General features: G+C 46.1%; 3 protein-coding genes and 1 long non-coding RNA gene across 7 annotated transcripts in view; 2 read left to right on the forward strand and 2 right to left on the reverse strand.

The window, feature by feature from the left end:
- Positions 1–15,819, forward strand: LOC128793132 (uncharacterized). Its single transcript, XR_008432667.1, has 5 exons — positions 1–233; positions 12,761–13,217; positions 13,305–13,447; positions 14,177–14,324; positions 15,494–15,819. It is a non-coding gene; the product is annotated as an uncharacterized LOC128793132 (long non-coding RNA).
- On the reverse strand, positions 224–12,725 carry LIPH (lipase H). The gene is made up of 10 exons (XM_053952157.1): positions 12,597–12,725; positions 8,192–8,559; positions 7,408–7,516; positions 7,221–7,322; positions 6,190–6,279; positions 4,945–5,112; positions 4,064–4,159; positions 3,046–3,157; positions 1,919–2,092; positions 224–378 (listed from the first exon to the last, which is right to left on the reverse strand). Exons 1-10 carry the CDS (start codon positions 12,646–12,648, stop codon positions 306–308), a joined length of 1,344 nt encoding a protein of 447 aa, XP_053808132.1. The 5' UTR covers positions 12,649–12,725; the 3' UTR covers positions 224–305.
- On the reverse strand, positions 14,799–18,396 carry ANAPC13 (anaphase promoting complex subunit 13). Of its 2 annotated transcripts, none has more exons than XM_053952156.1 (3): positions 18,313–18,396; positions 17,355–17,480; positions 14,799–15,259 (listed from the first exon to the last, which is right to left on the reverse strand). In XM_053952156.1, the coding sequence occupies exons 2-3, from the start codon at positions 17,451–17,453 to the stop codon at positions 15,134–15,136; spliced, it is 225 nt and encodes a 74-aa protein (XP_053808131.1). In that variant the 5' UTR covers positions 17,454–17,480; positions 18,313–18,396; the 3' UTR covers positions 14,799–15,133. The 2 variants fall into 2 exon arrangements, with proteins under 2 accessions (XP_053808131.1, XP_053808130.1); XM_053952155.1 differs by lacking the exon at positions 18,313–18,396 and adding an exon at positions 18,038–18,255.
- CEP63 (centrosomal protein 63) overlaps positions 18,379–27,527 on the forward strand; it is a 21,121-nt gene continuing 11,972 nt past the window's right edge. Inside the window, exons 1-6 of one of the 3 annotated variants that reach the window (XM_053952152.1) lie at positions 18,379–18,404; positions 21,092–21,226; positions 22,788–22,968; positions 24,181–24,276; positions 26,403–26,525; positions 27,350–27,463. In XM_053952152.1, coding sequence (XP_053808127.1) covers positions 21,183–21,226; positions 22,788–22,968; positions 24,181–24,276; positions 26,403–26,525; positions 27,350–27,463 — 558 coding nt within the window. In that variant the 5' untranslated portion in view covers positions 18,379–18,404; positions 21,092–21,182. The other 2 variants (XM_053952151.1, XM_053952150.1) reach the window with 2 other exon arrangements.

The raw sequence follows: 27,527 nt of genomic DNA on the forward strand, positions 1-27,527 counted from the left end.
GTTAGTGGGAGTTGGTGGCACCTGCTGCTCGTGGGGGCTCCGAGCCGGCTCAGCCGCCGACACACGCCTTAAACCCCCGCTTGAAAGCCTCGCTTTAAGCCCCCCTTTTAAAGACACGCTTTAAAGCCATGTGCTGCCGTGGTTTTATTGCCACTCTCCCAGCCCGTTTATACACTGCGTGGAGAGCGGGTCCCGCTGCTCGGTGCCCACTGAAGGCGCCCGGGGCCCACCAGGTGAGTCCCCACACGGCGGTGAAATGTGTCTGCCCCGTCCGGGCACAGCGTCCTCGGGGCTCGGCTCCTGCTTCAGCACGGGATGGGCTTGAAGGTTTTCTGGGTGTTCTCAGTCAGGACCAGGTCGTATCGGCACAGCTGGGGTCTGTATGAAAACACGGCCAAAAGTGAAAAAGCGGCACGTTTTTCTGTCTGTTTTTTTCCTGTCATCTCCCCACCTGCTGGAGGCCTACATAAAATAAATCATCTTCTCAGATGAGAAGAGAACTGGCTCCAAGTCCACCTGAAGTGAGGTTGGCTTTAAGCCAGGGATACGTTTAGCATTTTATCATTCTGTTCTACGTTATCTTTTGCTTGTGGAAACAAAGGGTCTCAAAAAATCCAGCAAACAAACAGGCACTAACTGCAGAGTCTATGGTTCCCTTTGGTGAACACACCTGTGTCCACCAAACAAGGTGGTCCTTCCAGCCCACCTGCCTGTTCCTGCCCCTTCCCTGCTCCAAGCATAAGAAATTCTGCCACTGCCCTGACCTGGGTCCAAAGACAGATCTGGTCTGGAGCTAGTTCAGCCAAAAAAACTGAGGAAATACTTGGGCTTTCACTGGGGAAACATGAGCATTAGCCCTGTGTAGTGAGTTGAGCAACAGGGAAGGGGAGAGGGCAGGACATCCTTCCCTGTGGCAGTGACTGATTAGATGATGTGTTGAAAATCCTGAACTGTGTTTATGGCCTGTGGCAGCCCCTCATCGGGGAGAGACAGCATCCTGTGATGAAATATTAGGGCATTTGTGTCTGCTTTTTAAAAGACTAAATGGAAGTGACTGTGGAGGTGTGGGACAGGAGACAAGGAGTAGCAGCAAGGGAGAGCTGCAAGACCTTGTTTAGTAGATGTCCACAATATTTCCCTTTTTCCAAGGCTAGACCTCATGAAATGCAAAGAAACATGTTTTGCAGCTCCATATGTCTGTTTGCTTCACCCTCCTGACCCTGTGATCTTCCAGCCTTGTTTTAAGCCAAACTCAAAGCATGGTGTGGTGTCCACAGTGTCCTTGCACACCAGGTCAGTGTGAGAGATTCTGTGCTTGCTGAGCTCAGGCAGAGCTCCCAACCTCCAGGGGTGGGAAGCTTAAGGGTAGGACAGCAGAGCAGACAGGGCTAATGAGGTGATAGAAATCTCATCAGCAGTGTCTTGAGAGGTGCCCCCTGATGTTGTGGGTACCAGCCAGGGCTTTGGGGTAAAGCAGCCAGCAGCTCCCACTTGCTGGAATTCCAGGAATTAATTAATCTCCCTGCTTCATTAGCCACACAAATTTTCTGGGGTATAAAATGTGTATTTGGGGCTGGACATCTGTTCTTCCCAGAGTGCTGCACTTCTCTTCATCCTAGAGTTCAAGCCTGGGCAGCTTCCCAAAGGTTATTTTCCTGACCAAAGGTTAAGGTGTCAGGCCACGTCAGAGTCACATCACATGTGACATGTTCTCAGTGCAGCCTCTGTATTCAAGTAAGTATTCAGCTGTGGGATTCCATTGAAGAGGAATTTATTCCCAAGATAGGCATATGAGAATTCCTAAATGTAAAATAAATCTAATTCTTCTGCATATACTCAACCAGGCCAGGAATCTGGGAGATTCCTTTACTTCTGTCCAGTCTGCACCAACAGAAATGGTTTGTAAACATCTGCTCACCTTTCTGGGTTTGTCAGTGAGTGGAACCTCATTTGGAGAATCCTGAGTTTGAATTTTGGACCAATGACAGATCCCGTGGAAAATGTCAAGGAAATTCTTTCCACATTTTCAAGATCCTGGTCAAACCCAATAAGCAAAGTGATTTGTTTGTACTGCTGGAAGGTGGCAGCTTCTCTAAAGGTAAAGCAGACGAGAGAGAGTGTCAGAGAGTCACCAAGGGAATAGCACTGGGTTTAGTATAGTCACAGTAATATTAGAAACAGGCTGGGGGAGGAGGCCTCAGCTTGTGATTGGTTTCTGATTTACAGGAAATGGGTATGGATTCAGGTCTCCAGGTGTCAACCTGCTCAGCCACTTCTGCCCTCACTTTTTTGGGGTGGAAGTGGGGACACAGAGATTGGATGCCATTTGGTCCCAAACCAGAATTTTCACTGTGATTCTGCTTTGATCCCAAGTGGACTAGACCCATGTGATATTTGTACCTGGCTGTCTGTGCAGGTCTGAACACTGAGTCATTTTGAGACATGCATGAAATCTGCACTGGCCTTGGTGTGGGATGATGCTGATTGCTCCAGTGCAAGCAGATACCAGATATGCCTGATGGAATATGCACTTAGAGAAACTTGGAAAAACTAGTTGTGCAGGTTTGTTTGGCTGAAGTGTAGTTCAGATCAATCAGGAATTTGCATGTCACATAAACACCATTAATTTGTCTCTCTGAGTGGAATGAATTGATTTTGGATGTGACATATTCAGGCCCAGGTTAATCCCCAGCTGTCTTGGGCACTGGGAACTAGAACAGAACACTCCCTGGGAGAGGAAGGAAAGAGGGGGAGATGTTTTTCCTTCTGCTTTAGTGCTTTCTGTGCTGCTGGCTGAGATTGTCCACTTCAGTCCTTAAGATGACAGAGAAGGGCCCAAACCTAAAGGCTGAGCTGTCTGGGCTGTGTGCTGGGGGAGGCTGTGGAAATCCCTTAGAGCCAAAAAAACCCATAGGGCCAGGAAATCCCACGTGCACTAGCAAGTCTCAGCAGAGAAATGGGGGGAGGATGTGTCACCTCCTCCCAGATGCAGTTGTACCAAGGGATGCACTAACACTTAGAAAAGCTCAGACCAGTAAGACTTACGGATTAACTTTTGATTCTGCCTTCCTCCCATCTTCATCAGCTAGCATGATGCTGAAGGTGCCTCTCCTGGTGTCTTTGTTCCATGTGACAATATCCACCAAGTAGTGATAGACTGATGGGAGAAAGAGTGAGTGGGATTAGACCCTGTGGGCTCAATCTGCTGTCCAGGCTGTGCACTGTCTGGGAGCAGAGCTGTGGGTAGAGGATGGACAGTTTATCTTGAAAATCCCTCTCTCCCCCCTGCTCTCCATCTCCCTTTGCAGAGATTTCAACCAGAAACACTAGGAGGTGTCAGGAGAGCGCAGCAGCAAGGGTTATCCGTGCAGGATGGCCTCTCTGTATGGTTCCCAGCACACTGCCTTTCACTGCCTGCCTTCCCCCTTCACTCCCAGATTGTATTTCTTTCTTCGGTCCCCCTCTGAACCTCTCCATTTCTGTTCTTCATCTCTGTCACAGAGCAGAAGTTCCTGTTCTTTCATCTGTGAGTCTGAATTCACTTGCTGATCAGCACTGGAGCTCAGGCCGTAATCCCAGCCCATGCCATGCCCTGGTTTGTTGGTAATCAGAGGGATGAGATGAAACTTTTCACCTTGGTGAAACCCTTTTTTCCACAGATTCTCTTCCTCTCCCTGTGCCTCTCACTTTTCTCCAGGGTAGCCTTTTCACCTGTCTTTCTCTGTACAGCCTATCTTTCTCTCTTATCATTCTCACACACCTCTTACTTTCAGAAAAGAACAGTGTGTTGTTTTGAAACATGATTTGGGAACTTTTATACTTAATTTGAAAGTTCTCAACCAATTTCCTAGAACTGTAAGCAAGTTGGCTTTCCCAGCACTGGACAGGTTGGCAGTTTAAGAAGGTTATAGCAAACCACAGATGGACATAATTCCATCCAGCAGCCACTGGAGTTTTTAACATGCTGGCTATAACACCACCAGCAAATAACTATCTCTGCTGGGCTGCTGCTGACAGAGGCAATGCACAAAGAAAAAGAATCCCAGAAATCTCAGTCACTCACTGCAAAATGGCTCTTTGTCCGCTGTGTCAAAAAACATACTTGTCACTGGATGGCTCTGTTGTGTTAAATAGCTTTTCCACTCATAGGCATAATAACCTGCAGGTGACAGTTTGAAAATGAAACCAAGTTACTGCACAGGTAGATGAGCCACCAAATGGCTGAAAATAAGCAAGTATTTAAGAAATAGTACATTGTGTGCCAGCTGCCAAGTAGCACTGATACGCATCCTCCTGTAATCCAAAGGCCTAGAACTGAATATGCCTGGTCACTGTTCAGCACTTTCTTCAAGCTGATCTTTTTCCACGTGTGCTATCCGTGGTCAAGGGTTTCATTTTGCAGTGCAGAATGAAAATCATCCCCTTGGCTTTTCCAGTTCCTTTCTGAAAGTGTCAGGTGTTTTAGCATCAACATTTCAGAGCTGCCAGCCTGAGGCTGGGCTGTCACACCCAGGCTGGGCAGACAAGTCCAGAATTCCCTTTGTTCACCCATTTGCCATTCCTTTTAGAGCACAGAGGGATTTGTGGTGCTGGGAATTTACTTGTAAATCTTATTTTAGCAAGAACAGGCTCCTGTCCCTCAAAGTCTGCAACTGAGGGACTTTAATTCACTGTTTCTCTGACTTTAGCGTAAAGATCCTAAATCTAGTTTTGGCTTTTCTAGTTCTGGACCCTTTATCTGTAGATTTCTGTTCTAGATCATAACATGATGTGATATTACAAGGAGCAGGCCTGAGAGACCTCAAAGATCTCAGTGGAAATAACTTTGGTGCTTTTGCAAAGCACCATGTTATGTTAGTCCTCCAGCAAAACTTCACCCTCTGAGTTACAGAACCCACAGGCAGCACAGTATTCAGGATGGATTGACATTCCCTGGATCCTTACCTAGGATGGGGCATGGCATGGGCCAGAAGGGTTCACAGCTGGTGCATTTGCCATTCCTGTAGTTCCTGTACGAGTTGCACGGGTATGTGGTGATATTGCAGCTCTGTGTCAGGGAGGACAGGAACAGGAAAACAGACCTCTGGTGGTCACATTTAAAATACTGCAATCCTTAATCATATACAGGGAAGAAATATTTCATTAGCAATCCTCATGCCTCAGGACACACCAGTGAACAGTCACTGACCAGTCTGAACCCAACAAATTGCACTGGGAAGCACTGGGCTGTGGCAGAACAGTAGGTGGGCAGCAGCCTCTCCCTCTGAGTGTGCTCAGCTCTGCCTGTGTCTGCTTTGCTTTTCCTCTTGTCTTTTTGGTTTTAAAAACATTTGTTTGTGTGGTTGCTACAGTTCCAGAGGATCCAACTATGGATCAAGTTCTGTCTCTGGTGTTCTCCTCTCCTCTCTGAGCTCAGGCCTGACAGCTGGATATTGCTTTTAGCTTTGCACGTGACTTTCCATTTTGGTGTAAAAAACTCTTTAGAAAGACATAACTAATAAAATGAGTTGTTGCATGAGCAGCAAAATCAGTGAAGCCTCATTTCCTAGGGATTTTTAGCTCAGGCTGCTCTACTATGTAGATTCTCTTGGGTCTGATAAGGGTTGTATTCACAATACTGCATTTCCTTCTGTATCTTCTTCACCCAGCTTTCATCAAACCAGTTCTGCTGAAAAAAAAGGCTGAAAGGAAAAAAGCTTTCTTTTGTTCAAGTCTAGGGCAGTGCCTTCCAGACTGCACCTTCTGTCACTGCCAAGGAAGGCGCCTTTGATTTAGGATAACTGCCTACTCCACATTCATCTTGAACCTGTTCTCTGAACAGATCCTTGCCACTGCTAGTCTTTGGGTTTTCGTTTGTTACAAGTAATTAGAAACAAAAAATCTCACAGATTTTCTGGACATAGTCACAAAACGAAGGCATGCATCTACCTGGAAAGTTTTTGCACAGAGGGTTAGTCCCACTTGCACTGTGACAGAGGCACAGAGGGGTCACCCTGACTCTCATCTCTGCCTGCTGTACATCAACTAAACCCCTGTCACGCCAGTGCTGAGAAGTTGCTGCCATAGCTTTCCCAGAATATGGATTTCATGTACTTTCTAAGCAGTGATGATGATTCTCTGGCTTTCTCCTCTTTTTCTGATTGGAAACATTTTGTCAGGGTTTGTGCAATTCAGGGCAGGATTAGTTACCAGAAAATATTGTCAGTGGACAGCCTGGTTGGTCGGTCCCGCCGTTGGGATAGAAGTCGATATGGCCCAGTGCTTCTCCGTAACCCAGTCCTAGCAAAAGGGAATACCAGGGCTCAGGGAGGGAATATTAAATTATAAAATGCATAAGAAGGAAATATAGCAACCTAAGTGGAAAAAATAGTATTTATTTAGCTCTTGGATACCTGCTTGTACAGGAATACTAATGTCATCCCTCTGTTTAGGCAGCAGGCCAAACAGTTGTGACCCAGCTGGGTCATTTTAACAATGGTATCAACTACCTAAAATAAGTCTGCGCATGCAGCAGTATAAAATGTGGGGGTTTGTGTCACTTGTGTGCAGGAGAGGAGAAGGAACGTGAAACCTGGATGTTGCTGTCCTGCTGAAATCTGACTTCCTGCAAGGGCTGGGAAAAGAGAGGCAGCAATTAGGTGGGAAAGCCAGGTGTTAGGGGTAGAGTGGCCATGGGAGCAGCATGGGGGGCTTGGCATTGCGCTACGGGCCTGGCTGGTGGGTCTGGAAAAGGACAGGGCTGACGGAGAGTCCAGATTTGCCCTAGAGGAAAGTCTAGCTCTTAAGAGGTGGGATGGAGACTGGAAGCATGGCTGGGGATAACTGATTTGCTATGCAAGTCATTGAGCTGTGGGACCAGCTCTGGAAATGCTGTGTGCTCGGATGCAGCCTGACCCCATGGTGGGATGTTGGTGTGTCCTGCTCTGGCAGGACTGTGCTGCAGGACCTCCTCCACTGGCTCCTTTAGTAAGTCCTTGTAAGTCGTGGGCCAGGTTATAACTGCTGTGTTAGCAGCACGTTTTGGAATGCAAATAAAGCAGCAGCTCCTCAGGGAGTGCTGGGGACAGCGCGGGCAGCACGGCGCCCCAGAGGCTGTGAGGGAGCCCGCTGTGCTCCTGGGCCAAGGGAGCGAGGACCCCCAGCGCTGCTGCCCACCAGCAGCCCCCCTTCCCCGTGCTCCAGTCAGTCTCTGGGTTTCCATGTAAAGGAGTGTCACCTACCGTCGGTGTCGGAGTGAATGACATCGACAAACTGTGCGTCCGTGGGGTCCAGCCTCTCGCTCGGCGCCGTCCCCCTGTACAAGGGGCCCGCGGGGTCAAGGCCTGCAGCACAAAGCCATGGACGTGGCACCGCCTCGCTCCGGGCTGCCATTCCTTGGGGCGAGAGGACTGCTGGAGGAGGGCTTACCTGTGATTCTTCCCAGTGAGCCCTCAAACATCTGTCCCACAAAGCCAGAGATGTGTGCTCCCAGGCTCACTCCTATCATGTGCATGGAGTCAAGGGACGCTCCATCAATCTGAGATATAAAAGTACTCATGGTCATGTGTTTTCAGAAAATTTAAAAAAATTAGGAGGAGGAATGTAACATCTCCCAGTGTTCCACTCTAGATATTTCCCCTTTGACCATCCCACAGAGCAGGCAGCATTCCTGTTAGAGGCCTATACCTCAGAGAGCTGTGATGAGAACAGTTCAGGCAATGGTTGCATTTTCCTGGGGCAATGACTACAAGTGTGGACAGGAACCACTGGTGGGCCCCAGGAGTACAATTCCAGTTGCCCCACACGTGGTTCCTACAAGGAATTAGCAGACACTATGAGCCTAAGGCTCCAGCATCATCATTGCCTGTGCAACACCTTAGAGGAGCTGTGAAGCGTAGCTGATCCCCTTAAGCTGCCTTTGGATATACAGAAAGTGGAAGTAGAGTCTCTATGTATGGGAAAACATGTCTGGAGAGCTTTGTACCCAGAAACGTAGAGACTTAGGGTGTAAACTGAACATGACAGCAAAATACCATTCTATCGAGTCCAATTGTAGGATTTGGCATTGCAGTACACATGCACTTACAAAAATTAATGTATTCCTTTTTTAGGAGTTTCTATTCCCAGACATCCTGCTGGTTTAAGCACTTCCTTTGTGCCCTTTACATACTGTGCCTTAATGACTGTATAATCGCATGAGCGTCCAACTTACCAACATTTCATCTATAAGTTTCTTCAGAATCTCAGCAACTCTTTTGCACTTCCTAGAAGCATAGTTGTAGATGAGAGTCGTTGCTCCATGGTTCCAGTCCACAACGATGACATTCATGTCCTCTACAGAAAGCAGGAGATGCACCAGGTCAGGGATCCAGACTGGGGCAGAGCCTGTGAGTCGGTACCCGTGGACGATGAAGGTCGTTTTCTTGGTCACATTGAGGTACTTGGAGGCTGTTGAGTGGAGCTCCTCGGCACAGGTTGGGTTCTGCCGGGTGTAGAGCAGCAGCTTCACTTTCAGGTCTGTCCCTATCAAAGCATTCCCAAAGCTGAGGGCTGTGAATGCAGGACATGTCTCCTGAGGATCTGAAAGGAGCAGAGCAGCCAAATTGGAATTTGGCACCAAGGGGTTTTCTTTAGCCTGTTGTACCTGCCAACCCTGCACAAGGCAGGAAAGTGTGTTGTGAGTTGTCTGAGCACAGGGGCTGCTCCTGTCTCCTCTCTCCCTCTCCACTCTCTCCCGTTCATGACTGAAGTTACCTTGGAACTTAGGTTTTCTTGCTATGTTGGAACAAAGAGAGCAATCACACCTTTTTGGAGCAGCATTCCCTGAAACACCACAGCCCTGCTTCCTGTGACAGCTGGGAGTTGGCAGGGACTCTGTCCAAAAATCTCACTGGTGTGAGGAAGGTATTAAGAGACCAACAGGCGGGATGGTTGCTGCACTGGTTTGTGAGCACACCCAGGTGCTCTGGAGAGGCTCTGGGGAGCTAAACAGGTGCCCTTGGGGTTGGTTTGTACCGCCAGCCTCGAGCTGCCAAGCTGCAGAGTCTTGCCGTGGTGAGGGGCAGCTCAAGGCTTCATTTGTATGTGCAGATGTGGCCTGGTATTCCAGACTGCAAAATGGGGCACCCTTGGGTCTGTGAGATGGTAATTGTGCTTTATACACAGCTGAAGAGTAACTGAATTTTATGTAAGTACTGCTCGATGGGATGGCCTGTGCCATTGGAAAGCCTGTCTTTGTTCTTTGCTTTTCCAGCAAAACACCAGCTGAGCCTTCAGAGCCCAATACAGTCTCCAACAGAGCACTGGCAGGGAATGGGATAACTGTCTCCAGACAGACACTACTTATGAAGGCCCTCCCAGGTTTAGTCGCCTCTTCCTGGCTCACAATCCTCTCCCTCAAATCCTCGTAATCTTGTTGAAGAACCTTGTGGGGGAGAGCGTCTCTCTCACACATATGTCCTGGGCTGCAGTAATTGTTCAGGCTGCAGTTCCTAGAGGAATCTCCCTGAACTTTGTTGCTTAAAGGACTGTTCAGTAGGTAGCAGGGTTTAGAAAACCTGCAGCTGTAAGTTAATTATGCTCTAGCAAATCTCCAATGCTCTGTGCATTTTAATTTGTGAATGATGAAACTCTCACAGTTTCTATGAGGAACTTTCTCTTTTCTCCTCCTCAGGAAATCAGGAGCATGAGAGTGATATAAATGCTACGTGCCCAACACATAAAACAATCTGCTCAGTTGCCACAGTTCTGCTAATTACTTTGTAGAAGCCCCAGGAGCTCTAGAAATAAAAGTTAATAGGCTAAAAGGATGTTGCAGTGAAGTCTAACTGAATATTTTTAATTGCTACCATAAATTCAGAAATAAATTTTAACATCTGAAATCCACAGAGTCCTTCCTGTTTAAAGCCTATGGTAATATGAATGGTGTGACAGGAGTGGTGGGAAATGAGCCCTCAGCCAGGCCCAGTGAAATCAGGGCCTTTGAATGCGGGGTGTCCTGACTCTGTAATGCTTCACTCAGAGCTCTCAGGAGCAGTGTCACTCTGGGCCCTGCTCCCAAGAGGAAAGGTGACCTGGGTGGCTGCCTCCTGGCCAGCCTGCTCTTAGCTCATTCTTACAGTGCCAAGATGCTCCAGGGAAACAGCAGCAAGAGTTCTGTGACACTGCTCTTGTGGAGATCCCAAACTAGCAGAGAAAAATTAACATTTTTTGCTCACGCATACCAGTCATACAGTGAGACTCAGTGACTGTCCTCTAGGTGCTACTGCAGCATAAAAAAATACAACTGTGTTTTTTACTAATAACTAGGCATTGTTTTAGTTATTGTATAGTAGCACTATATAGTGTTGTTAATTATCTTTACTGCCACTGAAGCTGTAGCAATACAGGCAGAAATGCCAGGCAAGAATTACTTCTATATGGTGCAAGATTGCACTGATTGCTTAATTTGTTTCTGTATCTCCTGCACTGTGCTGAGGCTTGCCCAGAGGAGCACTATGTTTGTCATCAGAACAGCCCAAACCTTCTGGTACAGAAGTGCTTTCAAAGAGGTGGTCAGCATTTGCTGATACCTAACACAGGGACTGTATAAAGAGCCTTGTAATATCTGCACCAGGTCTGTTAGATCGGTTCTGTTTTGATTAACAAAATCAAATCAGTCCTAATAAGGGGAGAAAACCTGCCAGCTTCTCTTCTGGCAAGCTGGTGCCAATCCCAGCCTCATCACCATGTGTTCAAAACCTGACACATGAGGAGGGCCAGTTAACCTGGCTTTGCTCTTCCTTCTGCTACCACAGTGACTCCTACCCAAAGGGCTGGAAGTGTCTTTGAAACTCAGGATGACTGGGGCAAGTGGCTTAGTGAGATTTACTCTGCAAGTAAATAAATGAGGTAGAAACTTATCCCCTGGCACTGTATTTAACCCATGTCCAACAGATCACTCCCCTCCAGTAAAGGGGAATGAACATGACCATTAACCCAGCATTCCAGTACCCTGCCTTAGCTTGCTAGACAGCTTCTGGCAATTCCCATTCTCTTTCTGCTCTGTTTTCTGATATAAAATAGGAGGCAAACACTGGTTTGCTGGGCAAGATGCTCTGATCTCTCAGAACCTGTAGCAGGGAGCATAAAAATGTGTTAAATTCATGTACCTGCCAGGGAGCTGGACACGTTTGGTCTCAAGCCTGAGATCAGCCTCCAAGGTGCTATTGCAGCAGTGGAGGCATCTTCAGAATAACTTGGTTCTGAAGCTTTATACATATATATATATATATATATATATATACATTACATACATACATACATATATATATTCTGAAATTAGGTACTCCCAGGTGGGACTGTTGCAGGGAGTGGAACAGTCCCAGGCAGACTCCTAGTATTTACTGCAGTCGGTGCTCTTCAGGCCTGCATTCCCCTGGTGTCTCTCATTCCTTTCTAGGAGATGGTGTTTGGAGACTTTTTCTTTGATGTTGATCCTATGGACAGGCAGGGTTTGCCATGGTGGCATTTTGGGACTGTGGTACCAAGCTGTCTGCATGAATAAAGTAGCAGCTGAGGTTTTTACCAGCCTGTCCTCTTGCAAAGGGAAGTTCCAAGAGATCACCTCAGTGGGTCAGTGGTCACTTGGCTGGATGTGTGGCTGTCCCAGCTGTGGTCCTTGGGACACAGAGCTGCTTGCCCAGTGAGCACCTGCATGGAGCTCAGCTGAGCGTGTCACTGCTTCTCTGTCTGCAGGAGCTCTGGCCCTCCAGCCCCTGCCACCTTGCCTGGGCTTTGTACAGTGCGTCGGTACATCAGACTGCTCTTAACCATCAGCAATATCTTTATCCCCCTTTAAGCACACTTGACTACCACACCACAAATCTCGAGAGCATTAGTGGTGCAGATTTCCATCACTTTTCCACAGAGAAGATGTGCCCTCCACTCCTAAACTGGTCCTCAGTAACTCACTGCATTTCACTGGTGCCTTTTCACACTGTTCTCTTTTCCTACTTCTTGTGACTGCATTTCTTACAGAGTGTTAACCAAACAAACCAAGCAAAAGGCGACCCTGAGATTACTCCAGAGGATTCAATGAAACACAAGTTAGTATTTATAAGAACAGTTTTTTTTTAAACCCTGTTTGTTTTCCCTACAAAGCAGAGCGCTGTAACTTGCCTTGCTCCCATGTGTATGCTAACACAAGGCAGTACATTTGTTTATTGTTACACAGGTTTGTTCTTGTAGGGCTGTGAGGCTATCAAATGGAACTTGCTGTTGATAACTGGTAATTCATCCTTTGCCTCTGCCATACATGACACCCCTGAGAAGAAATCATTATTCTCTGAAGATTTCAAATTACATTTTCAGTGTCGATGGATAGTACTTATATAAGAGAAATATTTACAAAGGGAGGAAAAGATAATAAAAAATAGTTCTGGTTTTCCATTTGGAACTCTTAGAACAGTCTACATTCATGAAACCAGTATAATTTGCTTTGCCAAAATAAATAGTGCTAGTGAGAAACCTTATGCAGTAACTGTAAATGCAGAGGGTAGGTACATTCATGTTGCTATAAAGCACAGAAAATGTGTTCTATTTGACAAAACATTCAAAACAAATGGTTGAGTTCTTACCTGTTTTCACCCCATACAAAAGGCAGATGAACACAACACACAGGCTCAGCATATGGACTTCCACATGAAACTTCTACGCGTAAGAGTTTTGAAGGATCCCACAATTTCTCTGGCATGTGTCTGCTGGCTCTGACAGCAGTTTGCTTGCTTTTTTTTTCTGCCAGTAACAGTAGGTGTGGTGAAAGGAGGAAGTTACCAGCCAAGAAATGAAGACCAGTCAAATGAAGCATCTTCTTAAGAAGGTGGGGCACTTTCTATTCTAGCAGGTTTCTTTAATTTAAATATAGTTTGCCTTGGGGGATGACTAATCAAAGACAAATGGATTGGTATCATGCTGTAAGCAGCAATTTGACTACATGTGTTGAAACTAAGGAAATTATTGCCTATTTGTCTTTTGCAAAGAATGTCAGGAAGAATGTAGATGTCACTGCAAGTCTGATAAGCATCTGGGTTGGGCTGGCACTTGGTTTCACAAGGCTCTGCCTTTGGAGATTTCATGATGATCCCTAATATCTCCCATGTCCTTCCGCTCTCCTGAGTGCCATGGTCCGGAATCCCTTCTACAAATTCTGTCACCACCTCGGGCAGGAGACAAGGCATAGCACTGTGTTGTGACAAAGGGTAAGTACCACTTGGGAGCAGTTGCTCCCAAGCAACTGCTGTCTTGGATAACACTCATACAACTGGCATTCCCACATTTTCTCACAGACCTGCTGGAATCTCATAAATTCAGCTCTAATTCAAGTAAGGAAGGCTTTTTTTTTTTTTTTTTGATGGATGGGAGGAAGGAGTTTGCCAAGGAAAGACTACTATCAGGGGCAGGAAAGGAAGTCTCAAATTGGAACTGGAAGGTATGGTGGCAAAATTGGGAAAACGAGGGTGGTGGGGAGTTTGTAAAGGGATGAGAAGGGAGGGAGCAGGGATGGCTGCTGGATAGAAGTAGGGTGGTAGTTTTGCTTGGTGCTTTCTTAGCAAATTCTTTCTAACATAGGCCAGGGAAAGGGAACGTAGTGGGGATTGGAAATACCTCATTAAGCCTAGGCTCTGCTTTCTTTCCCTTGGTGATGATCCAATGAGGAACTGAACTATAAGAGCTCCTAGCAGCATAGCTGGTTCTTTGGTCCATGCTGTACTTATTTAGCTTTTTGACTTTGCTAATTCTCAGGTTACTCCTTAACTCTTCCTGCTGTCTGCAGCTCCTTTTTGTTCAGACAAGTGTGTGCTGCTCCTCTGGTGCAGGCATGGATCACACTTGAGGCAGAGCATGTGTCTAGCATGATTCTTTCACAAGCACCTTGAGCTCTTCAGCGTCAAGCAGCTCAACAATCTGAGTCTCACTGAACATATGCCATGGTGTGATCCCATTTGATAATCGCCCAGGCAAAAGCTGGGGCTTGTTATTTTGAAGATGATAAACACTGAAAAAAGACACCAAATAACATTTGTGGATCTGGAAGCTCAAGGACAATGCTTTTTCTGCTGCACTGACAAAAAAAATATAATTTAAACATTGTTTTCCTTCCAGCTCCTTTCTCACCTCTACCAGTAACCCTAAACTCTGTCAAAATATTTTCCCTTAGCAAGAAGTTCTGCCAATGGTGAGATGGAATTGGTCCAACAGTGGAACGTGAAGAACAGAAAGCTTTTACCTGTTGCAAAAGACATGTGAGAATCAGAGATAAAATAAGGTCCTTGAGGGCCTTGCCTTTCACCTCAATACAAAAAGAGGTAACAATTTGTTTCCTGAAGCTAAGCCCTACTCATTTCTTTTCCCCAACACCTTTTTTTGATTTTCATTTCCGATCTGCGGTTGCTCATCTGAGTGGCTCACACATCAAGAGGCCCTACACTAGGACTGGCAGGTTCTTCCTTGGAACTCTCAACCATCCCTTGGAAGACCATGATTTTGAGTAACCACCATTTCGGCATAAATTAGACTGCCTGTTCACTGTACACATTGGCAAACATTCCCAGGATGTCAGCACTGGAAATGCTGTCCACCACCACCATCAGATCCTGAGAGCAGGAATTCAAGTGCTTACAGGTTACTCCCCACTCTTGATTCTGCTGACCAACCTTTCACACCTGCCCCACACATCCTGCCTCAGCCACACACTTGTTAAAGATGGCAACAACTCACAGCTATTTGGGTTTTGTACACAGAACTTTAGACAATAATCCCACTGTGAGCTTTGAAATCAATTGCAATTTGAGACAGTAAAAACTTTTTAATCATGTGTAGAAAACATTTAAGATCAGAATTGGCACCAACTTAAGAACAATTTAACAGAAAACATGAAATAATCTTATAAGCATGAAACATTTTGCACTTGGCTCTGAGAAGTCAGAGCCTTTGCTATTTCACATTCAAGAAAGAAGCATTTTAAACTCTTCATTGTGAGCAGAACCACTGCTGGAATCTGAAAGTTTCCAGGAAGTTGTTTCCTCCTTAGGGCAGCTTATGACAGCAATGGTCAGTCAAAAAAAAAAATTTATTTTGCATTCATGCATCCACTGTGTGAAATTCCACCGATTCACTAATTTCCCGTGGGTGGAACGTTTTCATGGAGATACTGGAGAGCCAAATCTGTCCACTTCATTTCTTGCTCTTTCACAGACTCAGTGGTGCCACCGTTGTCTTGCTCTGGTTCAGGGAGCTCATTCTGAGAACAAAACACAGGTAGAATGTATTCTGCATGTAACACACTTCCTGCAAGCAGCAGGTTGTTATGATTTGTATGGATAGATACAAAACCCACAAACGAGACCAGAGGGTGCATCTGAACAATGAATATCATACATACTGATCCACTTAAAAATATTGCTGAGCCTCATCATGAACAGTATTCTTTTCATTTGAATATGGTGGTTAATCTGAAAGGTAAATTGTTTTCCAGGACCCTGGGGCCTTGCTATACACTCAGACTGCACACACAGTGAGGGAGAATATACAGCAAATGCAAAGTAAGTAAATAACAGTACAATGCATTTATTCCATTGTTTGTTTGCAATGTGCTGCTTCTGCTGTTGCCAAGAATACAAATACTGCAGACAGCTGGTTCTGTAAAATGTTACTTTCCTATGGCAGGTTAGAAGTCCTTCCTGTCTGTATGCTGGAGTCAGGTGTAGCTGTGCAGAACCCCCTGCCAGGTGTGCCACAGAGCTGCTCGCAGCACAGTAAAGGGAGGGAAAGTTTAACTGAGATTTCATTTTCCTTCCTTCTATTATTTGTTCTCTGTCTTGCTGTATTGGTGTAGTCACGCTGAGTGTGTGCTATTCTGCCAGATACCATTTGGGCAGGAATTCTGAGTTCTAGACCTCTGGAAATCTCAGCAGGAGCTAAATAAAGTGTTTCAGCTTTGAAAACAATTAATGATTTGAACCCATTTGAGTTCCCAGAAATGTCTTGAGTAAGCACTGGAGCAGATTCTTAGGACAGGCTCAAATACCACTTTCACAGCCATTCTGGTTGCTCCTTTGCAATGTCCCTGAGTAAGTCCCCTGTGAATTCATGCTGTTTTTTCTATGTGATCAGAGCCAATCCCATCTCTAAGGATCTTTATATCCACAGCCAGGCCTTTCTTTCTGTTGGTAACTGGTGAGGCTTCCTTCTCTGAGGCTCTCAGCTGTATGTGACTGTAAGCCATCACGAGGTGGCTCTAAGGGAAGACACAGTAATGTTTGGACTCAAGGTAAAGGCAATTGTCAACAAGGAACCTGTTTATGATACTCAGCTTGCCTAATAAAGGTTATCCCAAGCAAAGAAGGGTTTGTGCTCTTTTAGCTGAGAATCATGCTTCTGCAAGACGCTTCCCTCAAGCCCAACTCTCGGCAGCAAAATGTGTGCTGCACATACAGATTTTGAGTTGTGCAGCTGCTCCTCGCCCTCTCTGAAAAGCCAGTGGTGGCAGGGCTAATGCTTGAACCATGTCACGAATTTGGAAATGTCTCTCTGCTGAAAGAAACCCCACAATCCCAATGGCTGTTTTATCTGTGCTAGCTGGGGTAAAGCTTGTGTACCAGAGAGTAAAAGGGAAGGGAAAATCCTCAGCTACCTCTAACTTCCCTGTAAGTTTCAAAATAGCTAAGGAAAGGTGTCAGTGTGGGAGATCTGAAGCTTTAGCTCTGGGCTCTGTAGGATCAGCAGTAGCTTTTCCCCTGCTGCCCCTCTCCAGCCTTGCAGCTGTACCCTGAATGAAAAGAGAGGTGCCATGCCTTGGCCACAGCACCACAGGCAAGAGTCCCTGCTGCACCTGCCAGTCCTTCACTGCTGTCCCGGAACTTCCAACAGCAACACTGTATCTGGAAAAGACTGCTTTGAAACACTTATGAAAACGTCTCAGCTTCTTTTAATGGCATTGCAGGAAGCGGAAATAAAGCGTAACCAAGACTGGAACTGCGAGACTGATCCTCTGCTCTCCGAACAACCGGGAAAGTACCTCAAACATCAGGAACGAGAAAGGGAAGCAGAGAGAAAGGATGATTCTACTTCTCCCTGATGCCAAACCCAGGATAGTGCAATGGAAAGGGCACTCCAGTTCTGAGAGGATTCAGCAACTGGTCAGGGGACGAGGGACAGAAGATCCATGTCCTCATGCACTCAGGAATGACTGGCATATAGGGCAAGGAAGGAGTCAGATCCAGGAGCCTCTTGTACAAATTAGCCGCACCACGAGCAACACTCTGTGCCTTTTCTTGGAAGAGACTGTGATGAACGCAGTAGCCTTAACTCAGATTGATAAGTAGCAATTCACCTACCAGAGGGATGGCCACGTCCTCGTAGGGCAATTTATCTTCCCTCCATGCATCATCGATCAGATCCAGGATCCTGCCATCCCTCTGCACCTCGCTGTCCATCGTCACAGCGGGCGAGAGCAGCTAAATCTGTGACACAAAGCAGATGCTGTTTTAATAACACTCCCAGCCAAGAAGCTGTAGTCTGGACTATGCTCCAGTTTTGATGCAATCCATATGAAGTTTAAACTTGCAAGGAATACCTTGATTTCCCTAATCCACTCAAAAAGGGGTTATAACCACAGAGAACAACTTCATCTGAAAAGAACTCTATCAAAGTGAATTGCAGATTGATATGCATCAGAGATTAATATATAAAACCAGATGGTTATTATTGATATTCACGTGTATTTATATCTACTGACTGACTTTTAGAAGTCTAATTTGAGTGAGTTTGAGCACCTAGAGCTGCCCAGAAGCCTTTGCTGCCTGCTGGCTTACAGCCCCTGAGCAGTGCCGTGCCTCACCCGCTCCTTCACATGTCTGGGAGAGTCACAACAAAGGACTTCAAGGTACCCAGAATTCCGCCCGAACCTGAAGTCCAGGAAACCGGTGAAACAGAAGCAAAACGAGACCTATCTTTCACCCCCAGCTCCTACAATTACTCCAGAGTGTTTAACTGTACTCTGCCCTCCTTGAAGGGTCACCTCAGGCCCTCGTCCCGGTGTGATCTTGCGGGGCAGCAGCAGCAGGCAGCTCGGTCCTGGGGGGTGTGAGAGGACTGACACTCATTCAAAACCGAGCCAGGCCTGGCACTCGCCGGCTGCCGGAGCCGCGATGTGGGCGGCGATGGGCACGGGGCCGAGCGCATCCCAGCCCCGGCGTGCTGCGATCCCTGCCTCTCCCGGCCACCACGGCTCGGTGACCGCCCGTGTCCCGCGGTGTCCCCCCGGTGTCCCCCGCGCTCCCCAGCCCGCCCTACCCTGCCCATCTCCTGGGCCGGTGTTGCGCAGGCGCCGCCCCAGCGCATGCGCAGCGCTGCCGCGGCGAGGCCGGGCCGTGCCCGCCGCCTGGGTGGGAAAGGCGGGAAGGAAGGAAGGGAAGAAACAAGGGAGGAGGGCGGGTCGGCCGGCCAGCCAGAGCCGGGGTGTTGGGCAGCCCGGAGTGGAGCTCGGCCCGGGGGCTCAGGGCGGCTCCCCGGGGCGCGGCGCTGGCAGGGCCCTGGGCAGCGAAGCTGTGCCGCGGCGGGTGCGGGGCAGACGCTGTGAGGGCTCGGCCCGCGGGGAGGCTCCGGCTGGGAGCAGCTGCGGCACGGCGGCAGTAGGGAATGCCTGCCGGCGGCTGTAGCGGGGAGCACTGCCCGGGCCCGCTGGCCCCGGCCACTTCATAGACGTAAGCTGCGCCAGGGCAGGTGTGGGTTGGACGTTAGGAGCAATTCCTTCACAGAAGGGGTGATTAGATATTGGAAAGGGCTGCCCAGGGCGGCGGTGCTGGCGTCCCCATCCCTGGAGGTGTTTAAGGAAAGACTGGACGCGGCACTCAGTGCTCTGGGCTGGGTGACAAAGTGGGGATCGGTCACAAGATTGGACTCGATGGTCTCAGAGGACTTTTCCAACTTCAGTGATTCTGGGATTCTCGCCCTGGCGAGGGGTGGTTCGCTCCGGGCTCCTGCCGCAGGTGCCTTTCCTGCCGCTGGCAGGCAGAGCTCGCCTGTGGTATTGCTTTTGGAGGTTACTGCTCCTTTTGTGTTCATTGTAAGCGTGCTTCCAGCAACGCTTTAAGATTGCATCTTTCTGTGTTTTTAAATGCAAAGTAATCCCAGTCTTGTCTCATGGGCACTATTCTTAAGTTCTCCTGTGTATTGTAAAGTCCTCTCGACTCTACTACAATTCTGCCTTGAGCTGGGATGCTAAGCCTTGTTTATTTTTAAGTGTGTTGTCTTGTTTTGGGCTTTTTTTTTTTTTTTTTTTGTGCAAATACTTTAATTTTCTTCACTTTCAGAAGTGACCAGCCAGCTCTCCTTCCTTCAGCTGTCGTTAATGAAGGAGATTGTTTCCTCTTGTGGGTCTTTACTCAGGTGTCTGTAACTTGCACATTGCAACTTGCAAGCATGAGAGGCCAAAATTTAATACTAAGTCAGCAAACCTTATGTAGCATAGGACTGGCTAGAGGTGTCTGATTTTAAGGCTTTTCCCCAAAATCTGGGTATGCCAGCAAGGTAAGCAAAGCTGGCAGGCTGTGAGGGTGGTAAGGCAGAGGCACAGAGAAGCTGTGGCTGTGCCTTCCATGGGAGCATCCAAGGCCAGGTTGGACAGGGCTTGGAGCAACCTGGGATAGTGAAAGGTGCCCCTGCCCATGGCAGGGGTTTGGCATGAGATGACTTTAAGATCCTTTCCAACCCAAACTGTTCTGGAATTCTATGCTGTCTGTCTCCTCATCTCTCTACCCACTGAAAATTGATTCTGTGTAGGTGTGATTAGAATGAAAAAGGAGAGCTGCTACTGTCTAATGTCTGCTGTGGCCACCTGGAGAGCTCTTGGAATGCTGTCAGCAGCTCAGGGGGTCTGCTCATCTGCTCTCCTCAGCACCCTGCCCTCAGCAGAACCACAAAATTGTTCTGCATACTGATTGAGTTTTGTTAAGCACAAACAGGACCAAAGACAGACAAAACACTGTCAGAATAGGGATAGGATTTTTTTTTCTGTGCATTTTTATATGGTTGTGGTTTAAAACACAGCTCCCAAGGACAGGTTTTAATCTCTGAATTGTGTTTTTAAATGCTGTAGGAGCATGATAGAAAATTCTTTGGGAAAGAGAGCAAAGCTGAGCCTGCATTTGTGAAAGTCTCCCTTGCTGTGACCTGCTCCCCTTTTGCTGATTGCTTAATGCCATATTAATCTTTGAGGAATTATGGTGGAAGGATCCATCTTCAGTACTTGGAAAGTGTGTAGATCTTGGAAACAGAAATTTGTGTTAATAGCTCTGGACAAGTTTTATGCTAGCTGCAGTTTCATGAAGGAGACATTGAAATAAATCCTGGCTTCCTGGCTCTGGTTGCATGGCAAATTTTTATTCCCCATTTTTGGCTTTAATGTAAACCCTTCTCGCTTTCACCAAGATGTGAAATTTCTTTTGGTATGCATGTGTTTGTTACTTAAAAGGTGTAATTTTTAACTGAAGCAATGTATTGCTACTATAAAGCTGTTCAACTTATTTTCATAATTTAAGAGGAAAGTCTAAGGAGTTTGTGTTTTCTTAAAATTCCCACAACTGTATGAACAACCAGTGTGTTCTGAGGGTGGTGGTAAACTGCATGGTCTCTTTAACCTAGTCTTTAATAGAGGCCTGGAAAATATGTAATTTATGGATGAATTCTTACTGCTACTTGCTGGTGTTTTCTCTCTGAAGTGACAAACTTCCCTGTCAGAGGTGGATCTTGGGCTGGCCCCTTTGAAGCCCAAATGTTCCTGTTTCTCCAGAGGCTGGTGCTCCCAGGAGATCTACCAGTCCTCCTGTGTTGAGTTCACACAAGTGCAGATTCTCATTGCTCCTCTCTGAATTTATTAGATCACATGATTATATCACTGCAATTTGGTAGTGCTGGATGATAGCATTTGGTATATTTTTCTGATAGAAAAATCCGTTTTCCTCTGTTTGGCTTGTAAGTTCATGAAGGTGCCATTGTTTTCCTCACCTGTAATTGCATGCTCCTTGTATGTTTTTTGACTTCTGTGCTTTGTGGGCTTCCACTTTTCCTGCAGTTGGATGAAGAAGCAGCCTGGTTTGTGCATTGCCGTGGGTGACCACTGCTTTCCTGTACTTCCCTAGTACTGAAGCCACCAGGATTCAGTGATGGAGGCTTTGCTGGAAGGAATGCAAAGAAATGGGCAGGGGAGGTATGTATGCAACTGTACACAGCAGTCATTCCAGATGATTTAAGTATTAACCTTGCCTCTTACTCAGAATAACTCCTCTGGTGTAAGTGTGCAGTGGCCCTCAGCTGCTGCAAAAGCAAAGTCACTGGGGGAGCTGGCTCTGCACTAATCCCTGCTTATAGTGTTAATTGTCAGAAATTTAGTTGTACATCTTCCTGAAACCTCAGCCTCTTTTTTTCTCAGTTGTTGTTGTAAACTATTCTTACTGTCCAACATCAGGAGCAGTAGTAAATAGAGTTGTGAATAAATATTTATTTTGTAACAGCCTTGCAAGGTTAATGAGATGTGACTTTGTTATCTGATTTCACTGAAAACATCTGATTATTTCCTGCTTGTGTTGAAACTGCAGAGTCCCACTCAGCTCTGAGTGAATCCTTAATGCTCTGAGGTGAGAGTCTCTAGACTTTTCAATCCCCGAGAGGGACTGTAGTGACAATAACAGAACAAAATGCTTTATGTGTTAAACAACCGTGAAGCAAAAGTCACTGATGCCATTTTCCTAGTCATCCTTGAGAATGTGACACAAATTTATTTGATACTGTATCTTCTTTAGAGAGCTGGTTGCAGAAATCAAGTTTAGAATTTGCTACATATTAGCAGATGCTGTGAAGGAAATGTTCCTGCTCTGCATAATAGCTGCTAATTTTTGGTTAACTCACAGGACAGGGTGAACTTCAAATGTGACTGATTTTGGCTCCTTTAAGAAGTATTTCTTTTCCTATAGAAAAAGTGCCAAGTAATGAAGTGTGTATAGGTCCTGGGGGAACTGAGAAATTTCTATCCCTTAACCTATTGATTTCCATTTCTTTTCAGTTCTTCCCTTTGACAGGCAAATTAAAGGGGTAGAGATCGTTATGGAGTTCACCACCCTCTAGGGCTGTGTCTGGCAAACCTTAATATTGTCCCTGTCTTGGCAGCTGGGAAGTTTCAGAGGAGTTACTTGAATTTGCTTCAATAATTACTGCACCAAATTAGAAATCTGGGCATCGCTAGGGAGCTTGTGCTCCCCGATGGATTGCGAGGGTTTGATTCTTCATTATCATGTTGTCATCCAGCCCCCTCTGCTTCAGAGTTTGTCTGCATTTGTGATAAACTTCTGTTTTTGGGAGCTCATAGCTTGGCTGTAAGATTCCTCTGGTTTCTGAAACCTGCTATAAAATGCCACTGCCTGGAGAGCAGTTAAGGCAATACAAAATATGAATTAAACACACTTTGGTTTCCTTATAGAATGCACAGTACCCAAGGCAAAAGACTGAATGCCTAAGTGTGAAGTGATGTGGTTTAGCAGGCATGGATGGTATTGGGTAAAAGGTTGGACTTGATGATCTTGGAGATCTTTTCTGACCTTAATGATTCTGTGATTCTATTCTGTGCGAGCTGATTTGAAGAGAGGTCAAAGCACTGTGTGTGCAGAGTTGGTGCCTTGTGCCAGTCAGTGTGTTCTGCTGCCTTTGTTGGTTTGGGACACTGGACATGTTGGGTAGGACTTGCTTTATTTAACTCCAGGCTCTGTCCCCTCCAGCGGTGGGTTCTTGACCTCCTGTGAAGCCGAGCTGCAGGAGCTGATGAAGCAGATAGACATCATGGTGGCTCACAAGAAATCCGAATGGGAAGGGCAGACACAGGCTTTGGAAGCTTGTCTGAGTGCTCGGGAGCAGGAACTTTCCTCTGCCAAGGCAGCTCTGCAGGAAAAGCAAAAGGAGGTACCTTTGTTTCATACTATTTTTTGGTTGGAGTCAGCAGTGTGTTTTACCTGTTAGAATCAGGAAATCAGGAATAGAATTTTTAAAGGACCTGTTGGAACAAGGTGTCTAGTTAATAACTCAATCCAAGTCAAGTGATCTGCTCCCCTAGGGTTGGTGGAAGTCCACATATTGAACTGTTGGAGTTATTAGAGAGAACCTAGAGGCACTGGTCCTGGCTACAGCAATAATGGACAGTCCAGCAACCTGCAGTCATTGGTAGAAAATACCCATTTCCTACTAAATAATCTGCACCAAGAAAGCCAGTTCCTACTATGAACTATACCAAGATATTGCTGAGTAACTCTCCATGGGCTTTTTTACAGGGCTCTGGTTTTGTGGTCTTTAAATAAAAGCCTGAGGAAAGTGCAAAAAAAATCTGTATTGGTGGAAAATTTTTAGTAAGTGAAGGTTTTGTGCAGGATGTGAACCATAAGATGCAGTTGAGCCACAGGATTTCTGTTTGCAAGAATGATGATTTTTATCATATAGGTTATTGTTGTTATTATCAATTGTGTTTTCTCAAGACACTTGAAATGTCTCTTACCACCAAAAGCAAACACAGATTTCAAGCTGAACTGTAAAGTATGTTTGAAGTCACTGTTGGAGTATATTCTTGCTTTTGGTTTAGTCATATGAATTTTCTGTGGGTTTTCTTTTAGTTTTAATTTGTTGGTTTGTGACCACTCAGGTTGTGGATTGGAAAAAGATAGGAGGAGAAAAAGAAAGGGAGAAAAATGAGTCACAGGAGCAGTTGATTCACTGTCAGGGAAGTCTTTTCTGTGAGCTTCAAAACCCCTTTTCTTACTTTTTCCTTGTTATTAGGAATCTCTCCTTTCTTTGAGCATGGTAAGATAATGACATGGCCAACTTTTCTCTTGGTAGATAGCTTAAAATCATAATGCATATTTGTGAAGAATTTGATGAAAATACTGGATAGAAATAGGCTTTTGGCACAAACCAAATATGTCAGCTTTGTCCCCAGGAGTGAAATCCAGAAACTGGCTCAAAACAAGACACCACAACAGAAACAATTGTGGCCCCAGCCTACCAAAGATTTAGGCACAGCTTCCATCTATTTCAAAATGAAGGACCCCAGTGAAATGTCCATGTATCTACTGGCAATAAAGCCTACTTCTGTTGTATTTATTTGCTTTTTATCCCTCTGTTCAGGTTGGCCTGCTGCGTCGCCAGGTCGAAGATGTGGAAAAATCCAAGCAGGACATGGTTAGAGAGTATGAACAACAGCTGAAGAAATTCCAGGAGGAGGTGAATTGCAAAAAGAGAAGTTTGGTTTCTAGTTCCCAGTTGATGATGGATCGGTTACTTTGTGTCATTGTTTTTTGTTTCAATGCTGTGGTTTTAAAACTGCCCACTCTGTTAGTGTTTGTGTGCTTAGCAAAAAGAGCATTGAGCATCGATAAAGTGACATTTGTATGGCTCAATTTGCCTGTTTTTGTAATTTGGAGGAACTTGGTGGCAGACAGAAAACTGTTGGAGTAGAAATGTTTTCGTATGTTGGACATCTGCAGAAGTTCACTGCGAGAATGTCCTGTCTTTGCCCATCCCAGTCACCACAGTGCTGGTTCTGGAGCTGCCACAGGTACAGGCAGCAGCAGTTTCCTCTTTCAGCTTTTCTGAAATTCAAAAAGGGTGGAGATGTAACTGGCCTGGCTTGTGTGAGATCAGGAAATAACAGTGATATGTGGTCTCATCTTTTTGCCTCTGTTAACACCGATGACTTTAGTAGGGATTTGGTACTCTCAAGGAATATTAGTTTTAATACCTTTTATAAAAAACAAGTGTACTTAGGAAATGCTGTTTGACAATAAAAACCTCTTGCTCAATGCAAGATGATACCTGTCCTGCAGGTGGTATAACAGCATTCCAGATTTATGCCTGAACTACTTGCCTGTCTGCACTTGCCAAGAGCAGGGAGTGAACTGGCATGAGCAGCTCATAGAGCACTGACCTGTTTTCTCCAGAGGGCTGGGCCTAGTTCCTGCTCACTGTAAGCCATAAGTGAAATTAATTTGGTAGTCTCTGCTCTGATGACAGAAGGCATCTTTTCTCATTTAAAAACACCTCACTATTCCATATGACTAACAGTCTTCATTCACTGGGTGTTCTCACTGGAATTGTGGATAAGCTGCAGAGCAAAGCTGAGGTACATTGGCAGATCAGCTTAAATTGCTAAGGCTGAAATACAGCCTGTGTGTTGTGGCCTAACTTGCAGTTTGTGGGTATTTTACCTACACAGTATTAATGCTGACGACATTGAGCTCCAATATTCCTCAGTCTTCTGTTCTTAGTACTGTTTGGGGAAATTATTTCTGTCCCTGTTTACCACCATTTCCAGTGCAATTACAGGTACAGTGTCTAACTGAGACTGTTGAAAGACTAAACCTCTTATCTCCTGATATGTTTGGCAAAAGATGTTGGCATTATCTCTAAGCCTGAACATCTGTCTGTTCCCACTGAACACACCGAAGTAGTGAATGCATCAGGTCTTGAATCAGATATTTTTTCTTCTCATGGTCCTTCTGTTCATCCATGGGCTTAGCTTTGTCCCTCAGAACAGCAGTGATGGCTTCTCAAATTCATGTGGCTATTTGGAAGCCTTTTATTTAATAGTTAAGTAGGGAGGAGCTCATCATATGAAAAATTCTCTGCAAGTTGCAAGTGATTATTTGCATGGAGGGTCATTTAAATGTCAAGAGTTTTTTCCTCATTCCTGCTTCTGATACAACTTCAGCATCCTAGCAGCAGGCGTAGGAGTGATATTTTCTGTTGGCATTTTCCACTTATTGTGAAATACACAGTGTATCTAAGCAGAAAATGACAGATGAAGTGGTGTTGATATAATGGGTAATGGCAATTCTCAAACCTTCCTTCTCCCACTAAGCAGGAGCGTTCCAGTTCCCACCTGAGCTGCACAAGTGTATTTTGATCACACAAGATTTACCCGTGTGTGGTGTGGTGGGTGTGCTCCTGTGGGTGAGCAGATCATCCACAGGCGCTGCCGGCTCTTCCTGGGGCTGGGAACCACCTGCAGAGAGGGGGATGCTGTGCTCTTGCTCCATTGACAGCTGCCTGTAAGCCTCCATCTGATCAATATTTCAGTCATGCTTTAATTATGGTAAGACAGAGCTTTAGTTAAAGTTGCTGATGTCATGACTTCAGTGGCATCTTGCTACTCTCATACAACTCGTGTGTTTTGCTGTGCTGTTGGTATAAAAGACTCATTATCCAAATGGAAGCCTTCACTTGGGAGATGTGTGGCCTTGATGAGGGCATTGTTTGTGTGAACCACTTTGTATATCTTCTTTCAAAGGGCTGTTTAATTCTTGCCTTGGGGCCCTGAGCAAAGCTCACTCTTTCACTGTATTCTGCAGTTGTCCCGGCTGAGGAGGAGCTATGAGAAGCTGCAGAAGAAAAAAACAAGAAGCAGAGGAGAAGCTAACAAGGGACAAGAGGAGGACAAGTTTGAATTGAGCCGACTGACCAGGAAGCTGGAGGTATGTGGTGAAAAAGCAAGTGCGGACCAGCTTGTATATATTAACTGCCTTACTGGGCTTCACTGGTGACTGAACAGTCCACTAGGAAGTGGACAATGAGTCCTGCTTAAAGAGCACTGCCCATCCACTCTCCAGGTGCAGCTGTTCTCAGCCTGCATGTGTGATAAAGGCAGTTTCATGTGCTGGGGCCTCTGACTGCACAGCATAAACCTTAATGCTGTTCTTACCCTTAGACTAAATAAAAGGGAGAAGGTGCTGGAAGAGTAACTAATTATGTGAATGGAATGAATTCCAGTGTGGGGAGGTTGTATTCTCACTTCTTGGAGGAGGGAGCTACATGTCAAACTTCTTCGTAACCCTGTCTCATCTTCTAATCTTTCTGCTCTGCTGAGCTCAACCCCACTCAGTTTTCTCCTCCTGAGAGATGTGGTAACAACACACATCTGACTGATGTAGTGCCCAATTTCTGGAACAGAGATTAGCAGTCAAATTCTGTATTTAATTCTTGTCATCTTGGTGATTTCAATACCAGCATGTTTTGGAAGCTAAAGCCAGTTTGAATTGTTAAACCCCTGACAGCAAACCCAGGAAACCATGAATGCGTTGGCACTTAACATCTGTGAGCAGCTTTACCTCGGGTGGGGAAGGAATGCAGCGTGCACTGTGTGTGAGGGCTCTGCACTGCTGAGCTGCTGCATCAGGTGACTGGCTAATGGTTTCCCTGCTGGGGGAAAGGTGTGAGGATATGGTGGGAAGAGAAGGCAGACATGGATGTGAACTGGAGGGGGATGTACTGCTCCAAGCCACCCCTGCTGTCCTTGCAGGAGTTCCGTCAAAAATCACTTGACTGGGAGAAGCAGCGCCTGCGGTACCAACAGCAGGTGGCATCGCTGGAGGCGCAGCGCAAGGCTCTGGCAGAGCACTCCGAGCTCGTGCAGGTACAATTAGCATGTGCTGGAAGTTTCTGCTTTGTTTGTGGGAGGGAGGGAGAGGCTAATGAAA

Source organism: Vidua chalybeata, chromosome 10 (assembly GCF_026979565.1).
Source record: "Vidua chalybeata isolate OUT-0048 chromosome 10, bVidCha1 merged haplotype, whole genome shotgun sequence".
Classification (NCBI taxonomy): domain Eukaryota; kingdom Metazoa; phylum Chordata; class Aves; order Passeriformes; family Viduidae; genus Vidua; species Vidua chalybeata.

Bases quoted from the DNA above. Each gene is read 5' to 3' on its own strand.
- LIPH (XM_053952157.1), bottom strand. From the start codon at position 12,648: ATGCTGAGCCTGTGTGTTGTGTTCATCTGCCTTTTGTATGGGGTGAAA. The intron at 4,160-4,944 runs GTAAGGATCCAG...TGTCACCTGCAG, and splicing joins CATGCCATGCCCCATCCTAG to GTTATTATGCCTATGAGTGG. The intron at 2,093-3,045 runs GTAAGTCTTACT...CTTTACCTTTAG, and splicing joins GCAGAATCAAAAGTTAATCC to AGAAGCTGCCACCTTCCAGC.
- ANAPC13 (XM_053952156.1), bottom strand. From the start codon at position 17,453: ATGGACAGCGAGGTGCAGAGGGATGGCAGGATCCTGGATCTGATCGAT. The intron at 15,260-17,354 runs GTAGGTGAATTG...TTTTGTTCTCAG, and splicing joins AGGACGTGGCCATCCCTCTG to AATGAGCTCCCTGAACCAGA.